The sequence below is a fragment of the Somniosus microcephalus genome, chromosome 15 (assembly GCF_052327205.1).
Source record: "Somniosus microcephalus isolate GS21.2 chromosome 15, FLI_Smic_1.0, whole genome shotgun sequence".
Classification (NCBI taxonomy): Eukaryota; Metazoa; Chordata; class Chondrichthyes; order Squaliformes; family Somniosidae; genus Somniosus; species Somniosus microcephalus.
This window is the reverse complement of record NC_141001.1, coordinates 98,239,122-98,262,486: the sequence shown is the minus strand read 5'-3', so window position 1 is coordinate 98,262,486 and position 23,365 is coordinate 98,239,122. Positions and strand designations below refer to the sequence as shown.

The 23,365-nt window shown below is 45.5% G+C and overlaps 1 protein-coding gene across 1 annotated transcript in view; it reads left to right on the top strand.

Moving 5' to 3' along the window:
- LOC147107099 (protein kinase C-binding protein NELL1-like) overlaps nt 1-23,365 on the top strand; it is a 974,256-nt gene that overhangs the window by 933,504 nt on the left and 17,387 nt on the right. The window contains exons 16-17 of the mRNA XM_086008154.1: nt 7,336-7,529; nt 10,050-10,226. Coding sequence (XP_085864280.1) covers nt 7,336-7,529; nt 10,050-10,226 — 371 coding nt within the window. The remainder of the gene's footprint in view (nt 1-7,335; nt 7,530-10,049; nt 10,227-23,365) is intronic.

Here is a 23,365-nt window from a genome sequence, read left to right as displayed (position 1 = left end):
CTGTACTGGAGTTCTAACTCTATTTGACGTAACTGGAGTTCTTGGACCTTTATGCGATATTTAGGATTGTGTGGACTTGGGGGTCGACTTGGATTCCTCACCATCCTCACTTCTGAGAGATAAGGGTCCTCTTGGTAGCTAGGAGGGTGACTACTTCTATGTTGAAATGGTGGTGAAAGTGACCTCTCATCTATCTGGATGAATTCACTCTCACTTTCTCTATCTTGGTGCTCCACGGATTGGAGATCTGACTCCCCACCACCCTCCTGGAAAGAAGTCTTTTTCTCAGGAGGAAAAGGCTGGTGAGTAAATTCTAACTTGTCTTTTCCGTGACGGTAATTGGTTCCTAACTGCAACCTCCTTAACTCATGCATATCAGCTTAGGTCCTCTCGCTATTCCTTTCTGTAAAACCCATCCCTCATTAAGTTGGTCATATTCACAGACCCAAACCTCATGCTGTTGCCAAGCTGTTTTGTGCATTTGCCTTTGTTCTGGCACTTGCTGGTCTCTTTTTAACTCAGCTTGTGTTCTATATATCTCTGAGTTTTTCCTCTTAATTATTTGAGTGCCTCATCGTGTTCCCTTATTAGTGTTAAGCTTGCTTCCTTGCATCAGTCTAACTCAACCTGACTTTTTGGTCATTATCTGTTAATTACTTTTACATTCTGTTTCCTGCTCAATTATCTTTTGTCTGGCTTCTTGAAAGGCGGCTTCTCGGTATAAAACGTTTACTTCCTCTTTGTTTAACCATTGTGTAAACTATGGTTCTTTCTGGGTGAACTTTTGTGCATGGTGTAGCTCTTTCTGAATTGGCTGTTGTTTAAGCTCTGCCTCTCCTTTAATAAAGACAGTTTCTCGAACTTGGATCCACTCTTTTCTTGTCTCCACTTCTCTAACGGGACTGTATTCCCCCCCACCCCCGCTTTAAGTGAGGCTGTAAAATACCTGGGGAAGCCGCTTCCCCCAGTCCCACAAGGAAGGCATACATTCCACCACTCTTCTTTTTCCCAAAGTGTACCACTTCACATTTCTCGGCATTGAACTAAATCTGCCACCGATTTGCCCACCGTGCTAATTATTTAAGTTTTGGGGATGTTGTGTTCAAGACTCTATGATTAGTATTACATCCTCAGGTAACTAACGAGGCAAAATGGCAGCTGATATGATGGCAGTTTCAAAAAAAGAAATTTGAGTTTGTACTTTTTATTTGAAATTCATAGCATTTTAAAGTGTTTTTAATTAATTCTCGGGATGTGGGCATCGCTGGCAACTGAGCGGTTTGCTCGGCCACTCCAGAGGACAGTTAAGAATGGAGCACTTTGGTGTGGGACTTGAGTCAGGTATAAGTCAGACTGGGTAAGGATGACAGCTGTCTTTCCCTAAAGGTAAGGAACCAGTTGGGTTTGTATCACAATCTGTCAGCTTCATGGGCAGTTTTTACTGAAAACCAGCTTTTTATTTCCAAATTTCAGATTCTCAAACTGCCATGGTGGGATTCGAACTCATGCCTCTGGATTACTAGAGAACATGGCTGTTGGCTTTGCTGCTCGATTTTTATGATCATTTCTGCTGTTGTCCAACCTGATTTGGAGTGGGATAGTGAAGGCAAATCCAGCTCTTGTTATTTTGCTTTGTGATTTACTTGCATCCAATTTGCATATGTGTAGATTGTAGTGTATTTAATACAGTCTAATGTGCCTAGGAAAGAAATGTTTGTGGCGTTAAGTCAATAATTATCTGTAGCATATTTTAGTCTGGCCCACAGCAGAAGGAACAGGCAACACTGGCTACTTGCTGAACATTATCTTCTTTTTAAATTTAACTCTTTGTATTCAGGCCCTGATCCCTAAATTATCTGAGATCCAGTCCTTGAAAGGACAGAAAGGATGTGTAAGGATCCCACTATGGTCTAAACACCAGTCAAAGCTTCTGTCAAGGCAAAGGTCTTGGTGACTTCCAGTTTCATATTTAATTTGTATGGTTCAACACTGCCAGAAATCCAGCCTGTGCACTCAGTACTTCAAATATTTAAAAATGAAATATTGAGCTTGAACCTTAATGCAGTCATTCCAGTTATGGTGTTGCTGCTGATCCAATATTTATACTGTTATGTAAAACATTGTATACCGCCAACTAGTGGTCAGAGATGGAATAAAAACTGAAAATGCAGGAAACACTCAGCAGGTCAGGTAGCACCTGTGAAGAGAGAAACAGGGTTTTTGGGGAGGAAAGGGTGGAAAACAGGCGCTGAGTGGGTGCTGTGCTAATAAGACATGCCTGTTTAACAGGCTGGTTTTAGCTCACAATTTGGGGGCTAATTGCTGATTACCATGATTTAATAGTGCCTGCCAGTTTAGCACTCAAGTGCTGATTAGGAGCAGTTTTCGTAGAGCTTCCACTGAAGGTGTGGAGTGTGCTGGCTGACACACAATGGGATGTTTCAGGATGGCTCAGGGACCGAGGGAGAGGGTGCACAGGTTCTCGGATGGGGCACTGGAGGTCCTGGCGGAGGAGGTCCTGAGGAGAAGGAATGTCCTGTACCCCGCAGGGGGGTGGCGGGGATGGAGCCCACCTCACCCTCCTGTCCCTCTCTCCTGCGGCAGCTGGTGCTGCTGTGCTTGGCCTCTTCTCCTCCTCCCATTCCTCCTCCAGACCAGGGGGGACCGCTAGCAAGATCCCCATCACCAAGCACTCCCTTTTTCCTGGTGACTCCTAGAAGGTCTCCAATAAAATAGAGTACCACAGCACTTACTCTCTTTAGGTGAAGTCCTCAGAGAATTTCCAGGAATTATGTTAATAAATTGTTGGTGAAGTCTTGACAAAGTGTCCCATGAAGTCTCCCGATGTGTCTCAAAAGTAATCTTCAAATGCAGTGTAGTCAGTCGATCTCCAGCAGCAAGTGGACAGGGAAATCTGAGCGTGGCTTTATGTAGCGCGAGAAATCCTCAGCAATGACCTGTTTACTCCTGTTCAGCTGGTTGCTGCTAGGCGGAAGTCATTAATTGCACTGCTAGCCAGCAGAATGGTGCAGCCTCTTTACTGAGCGCTAGCAGGCAATTTAATTGTTAATCAGAGCCTTAATGATCCTTGGAGTGGCCATTCCTTGCGCGCGCTTCAACTCCTTTACAAAGATGTCGTCTTGCGCAAAAGGGGGCTAAACCGGCGTTGCAGCTCAAGACTCCATCATGGCCACCTCATCGCCTTAAGTGTCCAGGGATAATCGCCCCCAGAGAGTTCACGGCCTTGATATTAATCCCCCACGATGGGCAGGAGAGGGTTGGGGGGGGCTTTAAAAATGAAAAAACAGGGAATACGCCCCTTGTAGTTTTTACAGGGGCAGGTTTCAAGGCGTCCGAGTGTCCCGCCGTGGAGAGGCGGGACACTTCATTAACATATTTAAATCGAGCTCCCACCGTGCAATTCAGAGCTCGATTTAAATTTAACAGTTGCCGCACGGGTTTCCCAGGGGTTGAGAAACCCGGCAGTGAAAGGGAGGCGGGAGCTGCTGACTCAAGAAGTTAAGTGGCTTGTGGGCCAGGAGGAGTAGGAGTGCTGCCCCTGGCCCCTCATGGAAGCCCTTGGCCTCCCCTCTGCCAATTGCGGCCTCTCTCTGTTCTGCCATGATCTCCCCCCTCCCACAATGGTCTCTCTTCCCACAAGCCCCGATCGATGACCTCTCTATGACGCGATTGTGGCCAACTTCACCCCAAACCCCCAACACCGACCTTCAGCCCAACCCGCGCCTCCCTTCCCCCGCTCCCCCCCCCCCCCCGATTGCTGGGAACTTTCCCCAAAGGTCCCCGCCTGTGGCCTCCTGCCACTGGTTTTCCTATCCAGCAGCCGGCCAACCTCTCAATTTGGCCATCTGCCAGGTAAGAAATGGAGGAAGATAATGATAATGAGGTCCTGCCGTTAAGTTCGGCAGGAGCTTCCCATCCCCGGCCTTGCCGGGTGTATTCTCCACGCTCCCCCCACCCTCTCCGCCTCTATAGGGGCCAACATTTCAGGACGATGACCTTTCATCAGAACCTGGAAATGTTAACCCTTGTTTCTCTCTCCACTGATGCTGCCTGACCTGTTGAGTGTTTCCAACATCTTTTTGTTTATATTTCAGATTTCCCACATCCACAGTATTCTGCTTATGTGCTAGTGGCGAGAGGTGGGATTGAAATATACAAATGATGTGCTCAGAGCACCACTGATCCCCTGCCCCCGCCCCCTGAACCATGCAATCTCCTGGGAGAGGGATTTTCAAGTTGCGCTCAAAATGGGCACGAAGTCTGCAGAGCAGCCATTGCGCCCGCCCGTACGTGCTGGCAGGAGGCCCGAGCCGTTATGAGGCCCAGGCCTCATTAGCATGCCGCTGGCAAGCTGCGGGGGGTCTAGTAGGTGCCCTGCTGCAGCTCATTGGTTCTGGATGGGCAGGGAATCGGTCAGCTTCCATGCTAAGCTGGCCGGCAGCAGTCCCAAGAGGGGACCTCGAACAGGCTGGCAGCATCGCGCTTTCTCAGGCGAGAAACGGGTGGCCTGTAGTTGAAAATCACCTTCAGCTGCCAAGGCCCAAAGCTCTGGAATTCCCTCCCTAAACCTCTCCGCCTCTCTACCTCTCTTTCCTCCATTAAGACACTCCTTAAAGCCTACCTCTTTGACCAAGCTTTTGGTCGCCTGCTTGAATATCTCCTTATGAGGCTCAGTATCAAATTTTGTTTGATAATCGCTCCTGTGAAGCACTTGGAATGTTTTACTATATCAAAGGTGCTATATAAATGCAAGCTTTTGTGATTCCCCAAAATTCATCACAATTGCATTAAATGATTCCACTCCAAGAGTTCAAATGTCATTGCCCCTTCCAAGTACCAGCTTGGTGGGTGTGGTATCCAAGATGAAGTAATTTCATATCATGGACCTTGGTTTGTCCATGTCTGGACTTTAGAAGACTTAACAAAGTCTAATTTTCAACGACACAACTTCTCATCAAAGCACTCGCATTCGAACGAGTCACCTGTTCAAATTTCAATAAAGCAAACAGTCAAGGTGTACGTCTATCCCTGCTTGATGACTGTCACATGCCTGGAGACGGTACAGCACCACGAGCACAATTTGCGATGATCCGTGGAACAAATGCACCATTTCCCACTCCAGACAACTGGCCAAACCAAACATCATCAGAGGAGGACAGGGGAATAGGAATAAGAGAGCTGGCACACATGTGATGGGCCAAAAGGCCTCCTTCGATAATGCAGGACTCCAAGATGGGATTAATGTATGAACAAAAACAGAAAATGCTGGAGATACTCAGCAGGTCAGGCAGCATCTGTGAAGAGAGAAACAGAGTTAACGTTTCAGGTCGATGACCTTTCATCAGAACGAAAGGTCATCGACCTGAAACATTAACTCTGTTTCTCTCTTCACAGATGCTGCCTGACCTGCTGAGTACCTCCAGCATTTTCTGTTTTTATTTCAGATTTCCAGCATCTGCAGTATTTTCTTTTTGTATTAATATATGAACACTTTGCTCAGAGAAGAAAGCAAGCATGTCATTTTATATCAAATTTGAGGCATGCTGCTAACATTCCCCTGAAAAGAAGTTGTTCAAATAGGATATGAACCTTTACAGACGGTGCTTCCTATGTTTTTTTTAAACTGCCATGTTAAGGTCTTTTTTACTGTCTTGCTCATTATACAATTGCACACTTTCAACTGGTAGGGCAGAACAGTTTGGACTGCAGAATTCTCCCTGGTTGCTGTCAACCTAGTTTCACACTGGGAGCAAATGATGAGAAAAGTTCCTCTAAACTGCTTCCAATTCCTGATGCAGAATTTTGCATAGCCAGTTTAGCAAAACTAGTCCGCATCTGATAGCTGATTGTAGAGAACAGTCAATGTTGGGATTTAAATGTGTACTGCCAGAATGGTTGTCTAAAACTCGACTGCCAGAAGTTCTGCTTGTATTTTTGACCCTAATTCCATGAAGAGATACTGCATTAAACTGACAATTAATCCATCGTGCTCCGTTGATGAAAGCCTTTTTGCTGAAACAGCGCCATATTCTCCGCAGATGCAACAAAGAAGCCCATGCAGTCTCACGCACCGAGCCAAGACAGTGTTCAGGCGATTAACTAACAATGGAACTAAATGAGGGAAATTTTTCATTTATACGTTTGTTGTTTCCCACGTGACATCCCGACAGGCAATTGTACACACTGTGTATGGAGATGTGTAGGTCAATAAGGAAGAATAAGCCAGCAATTTCACTCTAATCTGATCAGTATTTATTTCTGCACAATATATTTCATAAGCACCAGCTGAGCACCTATCATAACTTCAACCTTGTGCCCTCATTTTCTCACCAAGTTGAATTGCAGTGATTTTGCTGCACAATTATCTGCTCATACAAGCAACTCTACCCGTCTTCACTCTAACACCAGCTCATTTGCACTTGATTAAGAAGGGCCAGTGAGTGTCCTAATTACTGAACGTCATCTCCTGTCTTGTTTCAGTGCTGTTTTATTCAAGGCTGTGTCAGTACTGAGAGTCTTTTGGGCTCTGCAAACCAATTAAAATGGATGGCTGAAATGATAACTTGATTATTCAGATACACTGGACGGTCCTAAATGTACCACAACTTCCTGTTTTCATGTTTTTCAGTCCATAATAAGAACATAAGAAGTAGGAGCAGGAGTAAGCCATACGGCCCCTCGGGCCTGCTCCGCCATTCAATAGGATCATGGCTGGTCCGAACCTAGACTCACGTCCACTTCCCCGCCCGCTCCCCGTAACCCCTAATTCCCTTATCAGCTAGGAAACTGTCTATCTCCGTTTTAAATTTATTTAATGTCGCAGCTTCCACAGCTCTCTGAGGTAGCAAATTCCATAGATTTACTACCCTCTGAGTGAAGAAGTTCCTTGCACAATAAGGTGAGACACATTCATTCATTCAGATCATATTTTAAGAACTAACATTCAGAATGTGTTAGTTATTTGGAGCTTGAAGAATTAAATCAAATCTGTAAAGTTGTGTCCCATACCTGTTCTAGCTGACGCTTGACAAGACACTGATTAATTGATTTAATTTGCAATTGATTACAATTTGTCCTTGACTTATTGATTGTAATGTGTTAATTAACAAAGCCAGAGGACAAACTAATGGTGTGAGCTTGTCCTTGCCACACGTCGGGACTTGTTCTCATTCACACAACACGGTCTGGGGAAAAGTGAAAGTTGCCTAATCGCAGCATTATGAGAGATCTGCTGTCAAAGTCAGTTGTAAAACATTTCCTTGTGCAAGACCAGAGCATAAGCCAATGTGAAATCTCATGTCTGATTCTTCACAGATATCGATGAATGTGCCACAGGAGTACACAGTTGCTGGAATGACTCGGTCTGCGTGAATCTCGAAGGAGGATTTGACTGCCGATGTCCTTTTGGTGAGCATTGCACTGGCGACTGTCCCCATGATGAAGGGTTAAAGCGCAACGGACAGGTCTGGACCTTGAGAGCTGATCGGTGTTCTGTCTGCTCTTGTCAGGTGAGTGTGTACAATCTTGTGGTAGGGGGGTCACTTGAGACACGTTTCACTGCAACTCGAGAGAAACCCCCAAACTCATAGTCATCTTGGATAGTACCATAATTTGGTGGGCCATTTTGCAAGATGACTAAGTTGCTTTCCATGTCAGTTCTGCCTATTGTAAGAAAAACACTTCAGAATATATTTTTAATTTTATCTTTAAATTGGCGGACTTGTGATGTAAGGCTCTCAGTTTACAGGCAGCGCTGAGGCAGATAAAAACATGGAGCCTAAAATTACAGTCCAGACCAAGGTGGAAACCCAGGGGATCTTGATCAGGGAGTAGAAAATGAAGCAGGATCAGATTCTGCTGGGAATCCGCCCCATTTCTTATTTCCTGACATTTTCTGATAGGGGACCGTGGGCAGACTTCCCTTTTGTCTGGGGGAATTCCCAACAATGTTCCCTCTAAATTTTTTTGGGGTCACGTGGCCCCTTTAACCGGCTGCATGGCCCATTCAAAATTCCGTGCACGCACGGGTTTTTCCATTTATAAGCCGGTGAGCCGGCTGCGCGGGACCTCCGAAAAGGGAACATTGGTTCCCAGCTATTCCGGTAATTTTTCATGGGAACTCTCGCCAGCTGAGAATTGTCATGAGTCTCACTGAGACCTTAGTCAGAGGTAAGCGATCCTCTCTGGGATTGACTGCCTTAAACAAATACTCTGCGCGGTTCCATTGGGATCTATTTATCTAGAAGACTCGCTTTGTCATTGGGCCCATCCACCTCAGTCCCACTCTTCTCCATCAGAGCAGCTTGGCGCTGCCCCGACATTCAGGCTAGCAGGTCGGGCCGGGTGCTGCTGAGCTTACTGGTGCAATGCACCCTCCCCATTTATTCAAATAACCACATTCCCATAATTGGGATGGGGGTCTGGGCCTTTTTGTTTGAGCAGAGTTAGGGTCCACTACAGGGTGCCACTGGTGGCGAGGCCCAACAGGAATTGCATTTTAGAACCTCAGCTTTAAAGATGGCAACACTGCACAGCTATCTTGAATAGCAATCCTCTTGAATGGCGAGTCTTTGCATTTGGTTTTCTCTTCATGCACTGGGATTGCAGAGCCTTGCAAACTTGCGTGAGTTCTGGCCACAAGGAGCGGCAAGAACATGTATATCAAGATTAATACGAGGCATTTCTAAACATGGTGGTGTAGTAAATACCACAAAGGTTTCTCTAGATTTCTAACCATTTTGAGATGAATGAGATGGCTCGCTTTATTTCTCTTCCATGTTCTAGTGACCTGCATTTTGCAAACTCGGTTTCTCAAGCAGGCACAATTTTCTGCCACTCTTAATTTCCTGAGGGTAATGAAAATTTTACAAGTAATGAGCACGTTCAGCATACCCGAGGTTTAAAAAGAAATATTTGATGAATATAGAGATAATGCAGCAGGAAACAATGAGAAATATACAAAGAATAGCAGGGAAGCAAAAAGGACATTAGGAAGACAATGAAAGAAGATTAGCAGTCAACAACAAGGGAAATAGCAATGCCTTTTATTAATATAAAAGAATTAAAAAGATAATCAAAAACACAGCTTAAGAAGATACTGCCAAAAGAAATCAAACTTCTTCCAGATTCCAACTCTCGTTTGCCCCAATTCAGAGCAAGCAGTGAGCTTGGGCGAGCGTCAGGTTCACCCGGCTTGCCGATATGAGGCCCAGATGTACTCTCAGAAGTTGTTTAAATACAACAGCCCTGAATGACCCCCGCCACGACACCAGGACAACTCCCCTGCTCTTCTTCGAAGCGGCATGGGATGCTTTGATGTCCCTCTGAAAGGGCAGACGGGGCCTCGGTTTAATATCTCATCTGAAAGACGGCACCTTCAACAGTGCCAGTACTCACGACCTCTGACTCAGTGGCGAGAGTACTACCGCTGAGCCAAGGCTGACACTGATACAATAGTCCGTTTCTAACATTGCAAATTGTTGTATTTTAAAGAGGCACTGTCCTCTTGCAACTGGTCTTGCCAGCCAAGTTACCAAATCACTGAGCAGAGGCAGGTGCAGCGATATAAGGACATCATCACATCAACAATCACACATGCCACAACAATATGAAAAGGAAGCCAATAATATATAAAGAGTGCACCAGGAACAACATGTGGTTTAGCGAGCAACCTGCTAACATTATAACAGAATTGTCAGTGTAGACTGTTGTTGACCTTGTACATTTTGGTTTAGCTCAAAGTCCTTAGAGTCTCATTCTTGTATTGATCTCCAGAAAACTTTAGCAACACTAGGAAGTAGTGTATGATTGAAATCTTTCAGTCTAGACTTCAGTGAATTTTTCATTCAACCTTGTGATGTGCCATGGTCTAAGCATCAATGTCTTGGCTCTGGTATAGATCTACTATTAATATGAGCCTGTTACTAATTTATTAAAAAGCAATATCAATTGGAGTTTGTTTTTATAGTTGCCTAAAATCTAATGACAAATCTTCAGAGTGATAGTTGTTTTTTCTCCCCTACTAATAGGATGGGAAGATTTTCTGCAGAAGGACAGTTTGTGACTGCCGCAATCCGAATGTGGACCTCTTCTGCTGTTCAGAATGTGACACCAGGGTGACCAGCCAGTGTTTACATCAGAATGGGCACTTGGTCTATCGCAGTGGAGACATCTGGACTTACAGCTGCCAGCAATGCCGATGTCTGGTACGTGTCTGAATTTTCTGAGGGAAATCCCATATGCTCATGAAGAAAGAAAGAGTTGCATTTATATAGCACCTTTCCTGACATCAGGGCATCTCAAAGTGCTTTACAGCTAGTAGCGAAGTACTTTTGAAATGTAGTCACTGTGTTGTAATGTACAAAACATACCGGCCAATGTGTGCACAGCAAGCTCCTGCAAACAGCAATGTGATAATGACCAGATAATCTGTTTTAGTTGGTTGAGGGATAAATATTGGCCAGGGCACCGAGGAGAACTCTCCTGCTCTTCTTCGAAACAGGACCGGGGGATCTTTTACGTCCACCTGAGAGGGACTGGGGGGCCTCGGATTCATGTCTCATCCGAAAGACGGCACCTCTGATAGTGCAGCACCCCCTCAGTACAGCGCTGCGGTGTTAGCCTAGATTTAGTGCTTACCTTGCCATGTCTGATGTGATAGATCAGCCACAAAAAAAAATCTGTTTAAAAAAAAAAAAAAATGAATGCACACAAAAGTATATAAAGGAAGATGCCCCATCTGATATTGTAATTGCCACTCATGCGCCTACCAATCCACAACTCGGCATGGGGTCATGTTGGGAAGGCATGACCACGTCTTTTCTGTGAAAAATTGGCCAAAGAAGCCCAAACTGTGGCAGGCACCACGAGTGGAAAAATGAGCCCCCGGTTTGCTTCTGAGCTTTGTAAACTCAAAAGATCCCTGATCGCAGCTGAGTTAGCTGACCTCAGCCAGGGAACCAATGATCTGAGTTTTAAGATATATTTCTATAAGACTATGTGCATACACTTGGGGCTAGAATTTCCCAGGGCTGTGGAGGCGGGAATGGAGGCGTGTGGGGTGTTAAAATCACAAGATTGGGGGACACAAACCCATCCCGCCTCCATGCCCGTTTCCCAGGACCTGTGCTGGGAGCCGCCTCCCCGAGGCGGGAAGGGGATTAGTGCCAATTAATTTTAGCCTAATCCCTATTTTTATCCCTGAAGTGTGGGCTGCCCGACGGCTCCAAACCACGCCAAGTTAGCGAGGCGGACCGTCGGGCTGAAGGACTTGGAGGGTTCGAGATGTCCGGTGTTCAGGTGAGTGATGGGTGCATGTGTTTGGTGTGTGTAAAGTGTTTAAATAAGTTTTACTTACCTTTACTTACTAATGCAGGCTTCCTTCCTTCAGGTCTCGGGAGTCCCTCATCTCACCGGCACAGAAAGCAGAATGGCCGCCAGCTGTCAAAAGCTGCAGCCTCTGCTTTCTGTTCTGGAGAGATCTCTAAATCAGCCTGCGAGGAAGGAATTAACTTAGAGTACAGATTGTCTGTGTTTGACAGCTTCAAAGAGCTGTCAAATGCTGATATTTCATCTGTCAAAAGGTCTTGACAGATGAAATGTCAATCTGTGATGTCACCTGTTGCCGGGTGGCCCTTAATTGGCCTGCTGAGCCCACTGGGCGGGCTCAACAAGGTCAATCAAGTGAAAATCGAGTGGGTTGGCTAGAACTCGATGGAGGCGGGACTACAACCCCGAAAGTGGGAGTCCCGCCTCCTACTCGCCTCCATTGATAAAATCCAGCCCTTGGTGTAGGTCAAAACGCTGTATTGGAAAAACCCGTAACATTGTGACTAAGAATTTCAGTAAATATTTTTAATGACTTAGTAGGCTGACCGGGTGATGTGCCGCTTTGATGTGGTTTATTAGACACCACTCAAGCTGTGAGAAGATAATTTATTTGGTTCGGTGGGGTGGGGCATACAGACTATGTTAGCAGACTAATATAAGGAAGCAACAGATTTCAAAATTGCCGTAAAAGTCAAGAATAAAACAACTGTTAATAAAAATCTCGAATTCAAAAATAACTGAAATGGTCCAGAATGTAAAAGGCTTATTTTGCAAGACAATGAATTTAGTCATCTCAAACTGGAGAGAAAAAATCAGTTGGCTCTAACCTTCACAATGGTACGTGGAATGGCTTCTATCATGGAATGTACTTTATTTCCTATATACTGGTGAAAAATTGATCCTCTCAGGCTGCAGCTTTTGACAGCTGGCGGCCATTCTGCTTTCTGTGCCGGTGAGATGAGGGACTCCCGAGACCTGAAGGAAAGAAGCGAAAGACTGAAAATCAGAGAAATTACCTGAATAGAAAGCTCTGCATCCTATATTAAGTAGATAGAAATGACATGATGTTCTGCTGTGTGTAGGTTAGGGAGGCCATTATCTTGTTGAAACTAAGATCTTCAGCAGGGAAGTAGATGTTTTTAGATCTTGATGAAACAGGATTTAACTCCTCAAAGTCTTGAGAGGATTTCTGTCCCTAACATAAAATATGTGGAAGACCATAAATACTAACTGTGATGGCTGTTAGTTCAACATGATTTTCTAAGTGCTTACCAAATAAGTCAGTTGCTAAGTAGTTCCCTTAATCAAGCTGGATTTATCGCCACAGCCTTGTGATCATTAAAAGCCACATACTTTACTGGTGAAAAATTGATCTGCTAAATTGTACTCTGGGGGTCAAGTTACTGCACACTTATTGATGAATCGGGTATGAAACTGTTGGCGGTGAAGTGCCACTTGCAGTAGTTATCCTGACTCATTAATGTCCTTATAAGCTTTCTATATCTACATTCAGAGAAGTCTCGGCTGAATGAGCCGTTCATTTGGGTCACTGATGTTATGCGGCATAGGAAATATTGACAGAAGACAGTGTTACGGAGGAGAAGGACTCTTGTTGACAGCAAAGTAGTTAGTCCTCAGTGTACAGATTCTTTCACCAAACACCAGTTTTTCTAATGGTTTTGTGTTCTCTGCGATGCCATTGCAAATGTCTGCCATTTAGTGGATGTGAATGACTTGCCATCCATGACTATTAAAGCCCTAAAATCAAGTGTGTGCTACAATCAACTTCTTACCGTTGGCTATTCCCAGAGGACATTGCATCTAGCATTGCACCGTTTACAGTGTTCAGTTACACTGATAAAGTGGTGGGTACACTTTCACTAAGAAGAGGAAGATAGAAACACTTCTCAAATCAGTAGAGGCCGGGGAACAATGTCAGAACTGTCTGCAGTCCAAACCATGAAATCATACACGTAAAAAAATGCAACAACATGCTTGGCGACCATGGCTTACAATGTCAAGATATGGATGTTTTGTATCTTTATACAAGCCACAGATCATAAATGAGCAAAGCTAGAATTATAAAATAGGGAAGAGAATCAATCGAAGATTTGGCATTCTGAAGCTGAGGCTCTTCTTCAAAAAGTACCAGCTTGGTTCAGTTGGTAGCTCTCTTCCCTCCTGAAGCGTATGAGAGCTTGGGCCTTACACTAAATATCCATAAGACAAAGGTCCTCTACCAACCTGCCCCTGCCACACAGTACTGCTCCCCGATTATCAAAATCCATGATGAGGCCTTGGACAACGTGGACCACTTTCCATACCTTGAGAGCCTACTGTCAACAAGGGCTGACGTCGATGATGAAGTCCAACACTGCTTTCAGTGTGCCAGTGCAGCCTTCGGTCGCCTTAGAAAGAGGGTGTTTGAAGACCAGGACCTGAAACCCAGCACCAAGCTCATGGTCTACAGAGCAGCAGTGACACCCGCCCTGCTGTATGCCTCAGAGACATGGACCATGTGCAGCAAGCTCCTCAAAGCACTGGAGAGGTACCACCAATGCTGCCTCCGCAAGATCCTGCAAATCCATTGGCAGGATAGGCACACCAACGTCAGTGTTCTCGCTCAGGCCAACATCCCCAGCATCGAAGCTTTCACCACGCTCGATCAGCTCCAATGGACGGGCCACATCGTCCGCATGCCCGATACGAGACTCCCAAAACAAGCACTCTACTCATAGCTCCGACACAGCAAGAGAGCCCCAGGTGGGCAGAGGAAACACTTCAAGGACACCCTCAAAGCCTCCTTGAAAAAGTGCAACATCCCCATCGACACCTGGGAATCCCTGGCCCAAGACCGCACAAAGTGAAGGAGAAGCATCCGGGAAGGCGCCGAACACCTCGAGTCTCTTCGCCGGGAGCAAGCGGAAGCCAAGCGCAAACAGCGGAAGGAGCGCACGTCAACCCAAGCACCCCACGCACCCGCCCCTTCAACCACCATCTGCCCCACCTGTGACAGAGACTGAAGGTCCTGCATTGGACTCATCAGTCACCTGAGAACTCATTTTTAGTGTGGAAGCAAGTCATCCTCGGTTCCGAGGGACTGCCTAAGAAGAAGAAGAAGGAGCCTTCTGCATATATGTGAATATGTGCTAGTTTCCCACAATGTACTTTATGTTCCACAACCTCACATACACAGAAGAGATCCTGAGTGTGCTGGCCATAGAAGAACTTAAGCAGCCACGAAGAGAAAAGGACTTAGCATTTCCTTAGCACCTTATCAAATCTCAGAAATTTCCCTAATAAATGAAGATACAATGAATTACACTGAGGTGCAGTCACAATTGTGCGAGTCATTTAGCATAGAACAAAGTCCCGGAAACCTCAATAGAGATAGATGACAAGTTCATCTATTTTTAGTGCTGTTGGTTCATGAAAGGATGTTTGCACGTACACCAGGAGAACTACCTACTCTTTAAATGGTGCAAAAGATCTTTAATGTCCCCCTGAACCACCTGAAGAGGAAAAGGACACTTGTTTTAATGTCTTGTCAGAAAGATGGCATCTCTAACAATGCAGCATTCTCTCATTATTACACTCATTGAATCATAGAATGATGCAGCACAGAAGGAGGCCATTCGGCCCATCGACCCTGTGCCAGCTCTTTGAAAGAGCTACCCAATTAGCCGCGCTCCCATCCCCTGTCCCCACAGCCCTGCAAATTTTTCCCCTTCGCGTATTTATCCAGTTCCCTTCTGAAAGTTACCATTGAATCTGCGTCCACCACCCTTTCAGGCAGTGGATTCTAGATTATAACAACTCGCTGCAGGGTAATTTTTTTTCCTCATGTTGCCTCTGGTTCTTTTGCCAATTACCTTAAGTCTGTGTCCTCTGGTTACCGATCCTTCAGCCACTGGAGACAGTTTCTCTTTATTTACTCTATCAAAACCCTTCATGATTTTGAAAGTCTCTATTAAATCTCCCCTTAACCTTTTCTGCTCTAATGATTACAACCCCAGGTTCTCTAATCTCTCCACAAAACTGAAGTCCCGCATTCCTGGTACTACTCTAGTAAATCTCCTTCGCACCCTCTCCAAGGCCTTGAGATCTGTCCTAAAGTGTGGTGCCCAGAATTGGCCACAATACTCCAGCTGGGGTCTAACCAGTGTTCTGTGAAGGTTAAGCATAACTTTTTTGCTTTTGTACTCTATGCCTTCTACTTATAAAGCCAAAGATACTGTATGCCTTTTGAAACAGCCTTCTCAACTTGTCCGACCACCTTCAAAGATTTGTGTACATACACCCTCAGGTCTTTGTTCCGGCATGCCCTTTAAATTGTACCATTTAATTTATATTGCCTCTCCTTATTCTTCCTACCAGAATGAATCACTTCACAATTCTCTGGGTAAAATTTCATCTGCCAAGTGTCTGCCCATTTCCCCAGTCTGTCTATGTCCTCCTGAAGTCTGTTACTATCCTCCTCACTGTTTACTACAGTTCTGAATTTCGTGTCATCTGCAAACTTTGAAATCCTGCCCTGTATACCCAAGTCCAGGTCATTAACGTATACAGGTAGACTACCCTTTATCCGGACTTCCGAAAACCGAAACCCTCTAAAAAAACGAAGGTTTTTTCGTTCAGCGTAAGTCGTGCGTACGACTTACGCTGAACGAAAAAACCTTCGGTTTTTAGAGGGTTCCGGTTGCGGAAATTCGGATAAAGGGTAAGTCGTGCGCACGACCCCCCGCCGACCCCCCCGCCAGCCCCGACAACCGCCGACCCCGCCAGCCCCGACAACCGCCGACCCCGCCAACCGCCGACCCCGACAACCGCCGACCCCGCCAGCCCCGACAACCGCCGACCCCCCCGCGGACCCCGCCGGCCCCGACAACCGCCGACCCCACCAGCCCCGACAACCGCCGACCCCCCCCGCGGACCCCGCCAGCCCCGACAACCGCCGACCCCCCCCCCGCGTACCCTGCCGGCCCCGACCCCCGCCGACCCCGACTGACTTATGCTGAGCGTAAGTCGTGCGCACGACCCCCCCGCGGTCCCCCGCCGACCCACCTTCCGAAATCCGAAATTCTCCTTTATCTGAAACTCGGCTGGTCCCGAGGTTTTCGGATAAAGGATAGTCTACCTGTATATTAAAAAGCACATTTATCCTAATACCGACCCCTGTGGGACACCACTGTATACTTCCCACCAGTATGAAAAACAACCGTTCACCACTATTCTCTGCTATCTGTCCCTTAGCCAATTTCATATCCACATTGCCACTGCCCCTTTAATCCCAGGGGCTTCAATTTTGCTAACGAGTTTATTAGATGGTACTTTGAAAGTCCGTATACACAGCATCAACCGCACGAACCCTTTCCGTTACTTCATCAAAGAACTCAATCAAGTTAGTCAAACATGATTTGCCTTTAACAAATCCGTGCTGGCTTTCATTTATTAACACATATTTTTCTAAATGCCGATTAATTTTGTCCTGTATTATTGTCTCTAAAAGTTTCCCCAACACAGACGTTAGGCTGACTGGCATGTTGTTGCTGGGTTTATCCCTCTCCCCTTTGTTGAGCAGGGGTGTAGCATTTGTAATCCTCCAGTCCTCTGGCACCACTCCCATATCTAGGGAGAGTTGGAAGATTGTGGCCAGAGCCTCTGCAATTTCCACTCTTACTTCCCTCAGCAACCTAGGATGCATCCCATCCAGACAGGATAACTTTGCTACTTTGAACGCTGCCAACCTTTTAAGTACCTCATTTTGATCTATTTTTAACCAATCAAATTTCTCTGCTACCTCATCCTTTACTGTGACATTGACAGTATCCTCTTCTCTAGTGAAGACAGATGCAAAGTACTCATTAAAACCTCAGCCAAGCCCTCTGCCTCCACAAGAAGATCTCCTTTTTGATCCCTAATCAGCCCCACCCTTCCTTTGACTACCCTTTCACTATTTATATGATTATAAAAGACTTTTGGGTTCCCTTTTATGTTACCTGCTAATTTATTCTCATATATTCTCTTTACTTCTCTTATTTCCTTTTTCAGTTTTCTGTACGTTTTGTATTCAGCTTAGGTCTCTACTGTATTATGAACCAAACATTTATCATAAGCCTCCATTTTCTGTTTCATTTTAATCTCTCTACATTTAGTCATCCAGGGAGCTCTAGCTTTGGATGCCTTTCCTTTCCCCCTCATAGGAATGTGTCTAGTCTATAGCCGAACTATCTCCTCTTTGAAGACCTCCCACTGCTCATTTACTGTTTATCCTGCCAATTTTGATTCCAGTCCACCTGGGCCAGATCCCTTTTCAACTCACTGAAATTAGCCCTCCTTTAGTTGAGTATTTTCAGATTTGATTTTTTCTTGTCCTTTTCCAGAACTGCTGTAAACCTAGATATTGTGATCACTGTTCCCCAAATGCTCCCCCACTGAAACAAACTGAAACATAGACAAGTTGAGTGAGTGGGCAAATACATGGCAGATGCAGTATAATGTGGATATATGTGAAGTTATCCACTTCAGTAGGAAAAACAGAAAGGCAGAGTATTATTTAAATGGTGATAGATTGGGAAATGTTGATGTACAAAGGGACCTGGGTGTCCTTGTACACCAGTCACTGAAAGCAAACATGCAGGTGCAGCAAGCAGTTAGGAAGGCAAATGGTATGTTGGCCTTCATTGCAAGAGGATTTGAGTACAGGAGCAAGGATGTCTTAGTACAGTTATACAGGGCCTTGGTGAGACCACACCTGGAGTACTGTGTGCAGTTTTGGTCTCCTTACCTAAGAAAGGATATACTTGCCATAGAGGGAGTGCAGCGAAGGTTCACCAGACTGATTCCTGGGATGGCAGGACTGTCGTATGAGGAGAGATTGGGTCGACTAGGCCTGTATTCACTAGAGTTTAGAAGAATGAGAGGGGATCTCATTGAAACGTATAAAATTCTGACAGGGCTAGATAGATTGGATGCAGGGAGGATGTTTCCTCTGGCTGGGGTGTCTAGAATGAGGGGTCACAGTCTCAGGATATGGGGTAGGACATTTAGGACTGAGATGAGGAGAAATTTCTTCACTCAGAGGGTGGTGAACCTGTGGAATTCTCTACCACAGAAGGCTGTGGAGGCCAAGTCACTGAATATATTTAAGAAGGAGATAGATAGATTTCTAGACACAAAAGGCGTCAAGGGGTATGGGGAGAGAGCGGGAATATGGTATTGAGACAGAGGATCAGCCATGATTATATTGAATGGCGGAACAGGCTCCAAGGGCCAAATGGCCTACTCCTGCTCCTATATTTCTATGTTTATATGTTTCTATACTCCACTTGACCCACTTCATTCCCCAGAACTAGATCCAGCACTGCTTCCTTCCTCATTGTACTGGAAACATACTGATCAAGAAAGTTTTCTTAAGCACATTTCAGGAATTCCTCGCTCTTTTTGCCCTTAACACTGTTATTTACCCAGTTTATATTAGGATAATTGAAGTCCCCTATTATCATTATGCTAAACCTCTTGCATCTTTCTTCAGTTTGCCTACAAATTTGCTGCTCTATTTCCTTCCCACTATTTGGTGGCCTGTAGAATATACCCAGCACTGTATTAGCTCCTCTATTGTTCTTTAATGCTAACCAAATAGATTCTGTCTTTGATCCCCTCAACTACTTCATTCCTTGCCAGTGCTGCAACAATATCTCTGATCAATACTGCCACCCCACCTCACCACTCATTTTTTTCCTTCCCTATCTTTCCTGAATACCTCGCTACGAAGGCCAACATACCATTTGCCTTCTTAACCGTCTGCTGCACCTGCATACTTACTTTCAGCGACTGGTGCACAAGGACGCCCAGGTCTTATTGCACTTCCCCTTCTCCCAATCTATTGCCATTCAGATAATAATATGCCGTCCTGTTTTTGACACCAAAGTGGATAACCTCGCATTTATCCACATTATATTGTATCTGCCATGCTTCTGCCCAATCACCCAACCTGTCCAAATCATACTGGAGTTTCTCGACATCCTCCTCACAGCACACACGCCCACCCAGCTTTGTGTCGTCTGCAAACTTGGAGATATTACATCTAGTTCCCTCGTCCAGATCATTAATATATATTGTGAATAGCTGGGGCCCAAGGACCGATCCCTGTGGTACCCCACTAGTCACTGCCTGCCACTCGGAAAAAGAACCGTTTATTCCAACTCTTTGCTTTCTGTCTGCCAACCAGTTCTCTATCCAAGTCAATACCTTGCCCCCAATCCCATGTGCCTTAATTTTACACACTAATCTCTTACGCGGGACCTTATCGAAAGCCTTTTGAAAGTCCAAATACACCACATCCACTGGTTCTCCCTTATCTATTTTACCAGTTACATCCTCAAAAAATTCCAGTAGATTAGTCTAGCACGATTTACCTTTTGTAAAGCCATGTTGACTTTGTTTATGCTCCTTACGAGCCGTCTCTCACCCTTCTTCATCTAACCCCATCAATACAGCATTCTATTCCTTTCTCCCTCATGTGCATAGATGCATTTAAGATGCTACTTTTAGTGATTTGTGTATCTCTACCCCCAGAATCCCTCTGTTCCGCTATCCCATTTAGACACTTATTTTCCAAGGACACTTATTTGGCTGTCATAGGTACTCGATTGCCTTGGCCTGAGCACATGGAGTTTGATAGTGCTATTATCGTTGTATTGTGTCTGACATTGGATATAGGTATTCGATTGCTTTTGCCTGTAGAGTGTGTTTGGATCAGCCATTAAAAGCAACATGAACTGAGCTCTGCTTACGGCCTCTGGATTATCTTTGCAAACGCAACAGTAGGAAGTATTCTTTCTACCAAAATGTACTACACCTATCTATATTGAAGCTCATTTGCCAACTACACGACCATTCTGCAAGTTCACAGAAATCACAGAAACCCCACAGTGCAGATAGAGGCCATTTCGGCCCATCGAGCCTGCACCGACACATATCCCACCCGATCCCCGTAACCCCTACACCAACACATATCCCACCCTATCCCCGTAACCCCACATATTTAATCCCCCTAACACTAAGGGTCAATTTATCATAGCCAATCAACCTAACCTGCACATCTTTGGACTGTGGGAGGAAACCGGAGCACCCGGAGGAAACCCACGCAAACACGGGGAGAATGTGCAAACTCCACACAGACAGTCACCCGAGGCCGGATTCGAACCCAGGTCTCTGGCGCTGTGAGGCAACAGTGCTAACCACTATGCCACCGTGCAAAGTGGAGGCAAAGTGGAGGGAGAATGTTCAGATGTCAGGGTGTGAAGGAGCTGCTACTGATGGAGAAGAGAGACAAATGAAAATCACAATGAAGGGAGGAACAGAACTTCTTCAAAACTGCCTTTCCTGGGAAAGGAGTGGCACTAAATCAATTACAGAGGAAAAAATAGGAAGTATTCGGACTGAATGGCAGGTCAGTCGGCCTATGATTGAGGAAGATAGGTTAATGTTTCAGGGTTTACCTTTCATGAGAACTGCAATTTCAGATGTCAGTATCCTAATTCTCGAAACCAAAAGCAACCATGTTTGAAGACTTTGCTGACAGATTTTAAGGCTTCATGCATTGTGTAGAATCAAGAATCCATCCTTTCCAAATAATGTGATGGAAAATTAACCGCTCGTATCATGAGATTCTGTGCATATGGGTGAGTATAATTAATCTTGGCAATAACCTTACCTTTTTCAAAGTCACATGCCTTCCTACTCATGCAAGTTGTCTTTTGCATTTTTCCTGGCAAATGTGTAATAGGCAATAATTATTTGTTTGTTTGATTCACATTTTGTACATAAAATTAGCAGAGTTCATTGTAGGATTCTTAGACTATTTCAGCTCAAGGGGTTAAAATTACACACCTTGGGCTGAATACGGGACAGCAATAAACCTGTAAATGGAGTGCAGGAACTTACCGCTCCGTTGCTATTGTTGCCATTTTGCTGGGGTCTTCCGAGTAGGAAGCCTGAGCGGTCGCCTGTTTGGGGCATCCAGCTGATTGAAACATTTAACTCCAGGTCCTATTTACATCAATAGGACCCCAGTGTCACTTTTGGACTAAACTGGGCAGAGCGTGCGATGAGGAGCCGAAAGGTAAAGTTGGACTTTATATTTGTGAGGCCAGAAGGAACCTGGGCTACTACCGCTTGGACTGCTCCCAATCCCACCCCCAACCCCCGGCCCTCCCCGCAGAGATCGTAGCCTCCTCCTTCCTATTTACCTCCTTGTGGCCCGGCCGGCCAGGTCCCCTGATATTGCAGTGGCCTTGTGCCTGAGGGCTGGGCCGGGGCGCTCAATCTCCAACCACAGCCTGCTGGTCCAATTCTAAAGAGGCCCAACCCTCAAAATAGACCAGTTCTACCAGCAGCTGCTCAAAGACCATTTGCGGGGGGGGGAGGTGGGGGGGCGTCAGGGAATCAATCGCCCCCTAATGTGTTAGGTTGTTTCACTGCAGAGTTAACTAGTACTAGACTAATCAAAGCACAGCACACTGCCAAAAGCATGAAAGAGGCATTACCTCATTGCTAAGAAAAATGATACGGTGGACTGTGCTGTTGTGTAAGCAATTTCATTCACCTCCTACCCAGATGTCACAGATTTGTATACCCAAGGCTTATGTATCTGGCTGCCACCAAAGGGATGAATTTATTCAGCTTTCAGCTGGCTGTTGTGCCTGGGTGGGGAAGAAGAAAATAGTTAGAAGTAGCCAGCACAGATTTTAAAAGGGAGGACCGTGCTTTAAGGTTTCCGCAGTGGCTCCGTGAGTAGCACTCTCGCCTTTGAATCGAAAGGTTGTGGGTTCAAGTCCCACTCCTAAACTTGAGCACCTTATCTAGACTGATGCTCCAGTACAGTGCTGATGGAGTGTTGCACTGTCGGAGGGGACGTCTTTCAGATGAGATGTTAAACTGAGGCCCCGTCTGCCCTCTCAGGTATATGTAAAAGATCCCATGGCACTATTTCGAAATAGAGCAGGGGAGTTATCCCCGGTGTCCTGGCCAACATTTATTCCTCAACCAACATCACTGAAACAGATTATCTGGTCATTTTCTCATTGCTGCGTTTCCTACATTGCAACGGTGACGACACTTCAAAAGTACCTCATTGGCGGTAAAGCACTTTGGGATGTCCTGAGGTCATGAAAGGTGCTGTATAAATGCAAGTTATTTCTTTCCTTCTTCACAGGATAGAATTCTTTGAGAAGGTAACAGACATGGTAGATGGGGGAGATTCAGTGGATGTAGTGTATATGTCGTGTACATGAAATTTAGGAAAGGCTTTGACAAGATGTCACATGGGAGATACTAGAGAAAGTTAAGGGGTATGGAATTAGGAGGAGAATAGCAAACTGGATTAAAAATTGGTTAGAAGGGAGAAAGCAGAGAGTAGGAGTTAGGGCAGTTTTTCCAGAGTAGTTGGAAGTGGGTTGTGGTTTCTCTAATGGGTCACTTCTGTTCACTGTGTATATCAATAATTTGGATATACGCCTAGAGAGAGCGGTGTTGAAATTTGCAGATGATACCAAAATTGGAGATATAGGGGGGAATTTTTCTGGGGGTCAGTGGGAGCGATTGGTGGCGGGTCAGGTGGGAAAATGTTTTTTTTTGACAGTGGGTCGGGACCCCGCTGCCACGCGCCTTTCCCAAATGTCGGGCTGTCAGCGCTGAGCAGACCCGACGCGCAGTGGCGGGGGAGGCAATTCAAGTCATTATGACCTTGTTAACAGCCCATTAAGAAGTATTTTGAGCTCACCTTTACATTTTACGAGGCCGCCCACGGGGTCCACGCTGCTCAGGGATCACGTCAGGTAAGGAGGGCAGGACTGAATGGCCATCAAATCATCTCATTACTTCACAGCTGCAAACGTGCTATAAAAGCTCCCATCTCACAGCTGTTCACTTTCCAAGCTCAGAAGCTGTTGTTTACTGCATTTGGAAGACAGATTGAGCTTTATGCAGGTTGCAAGTGTTTGGAGTAAACTCT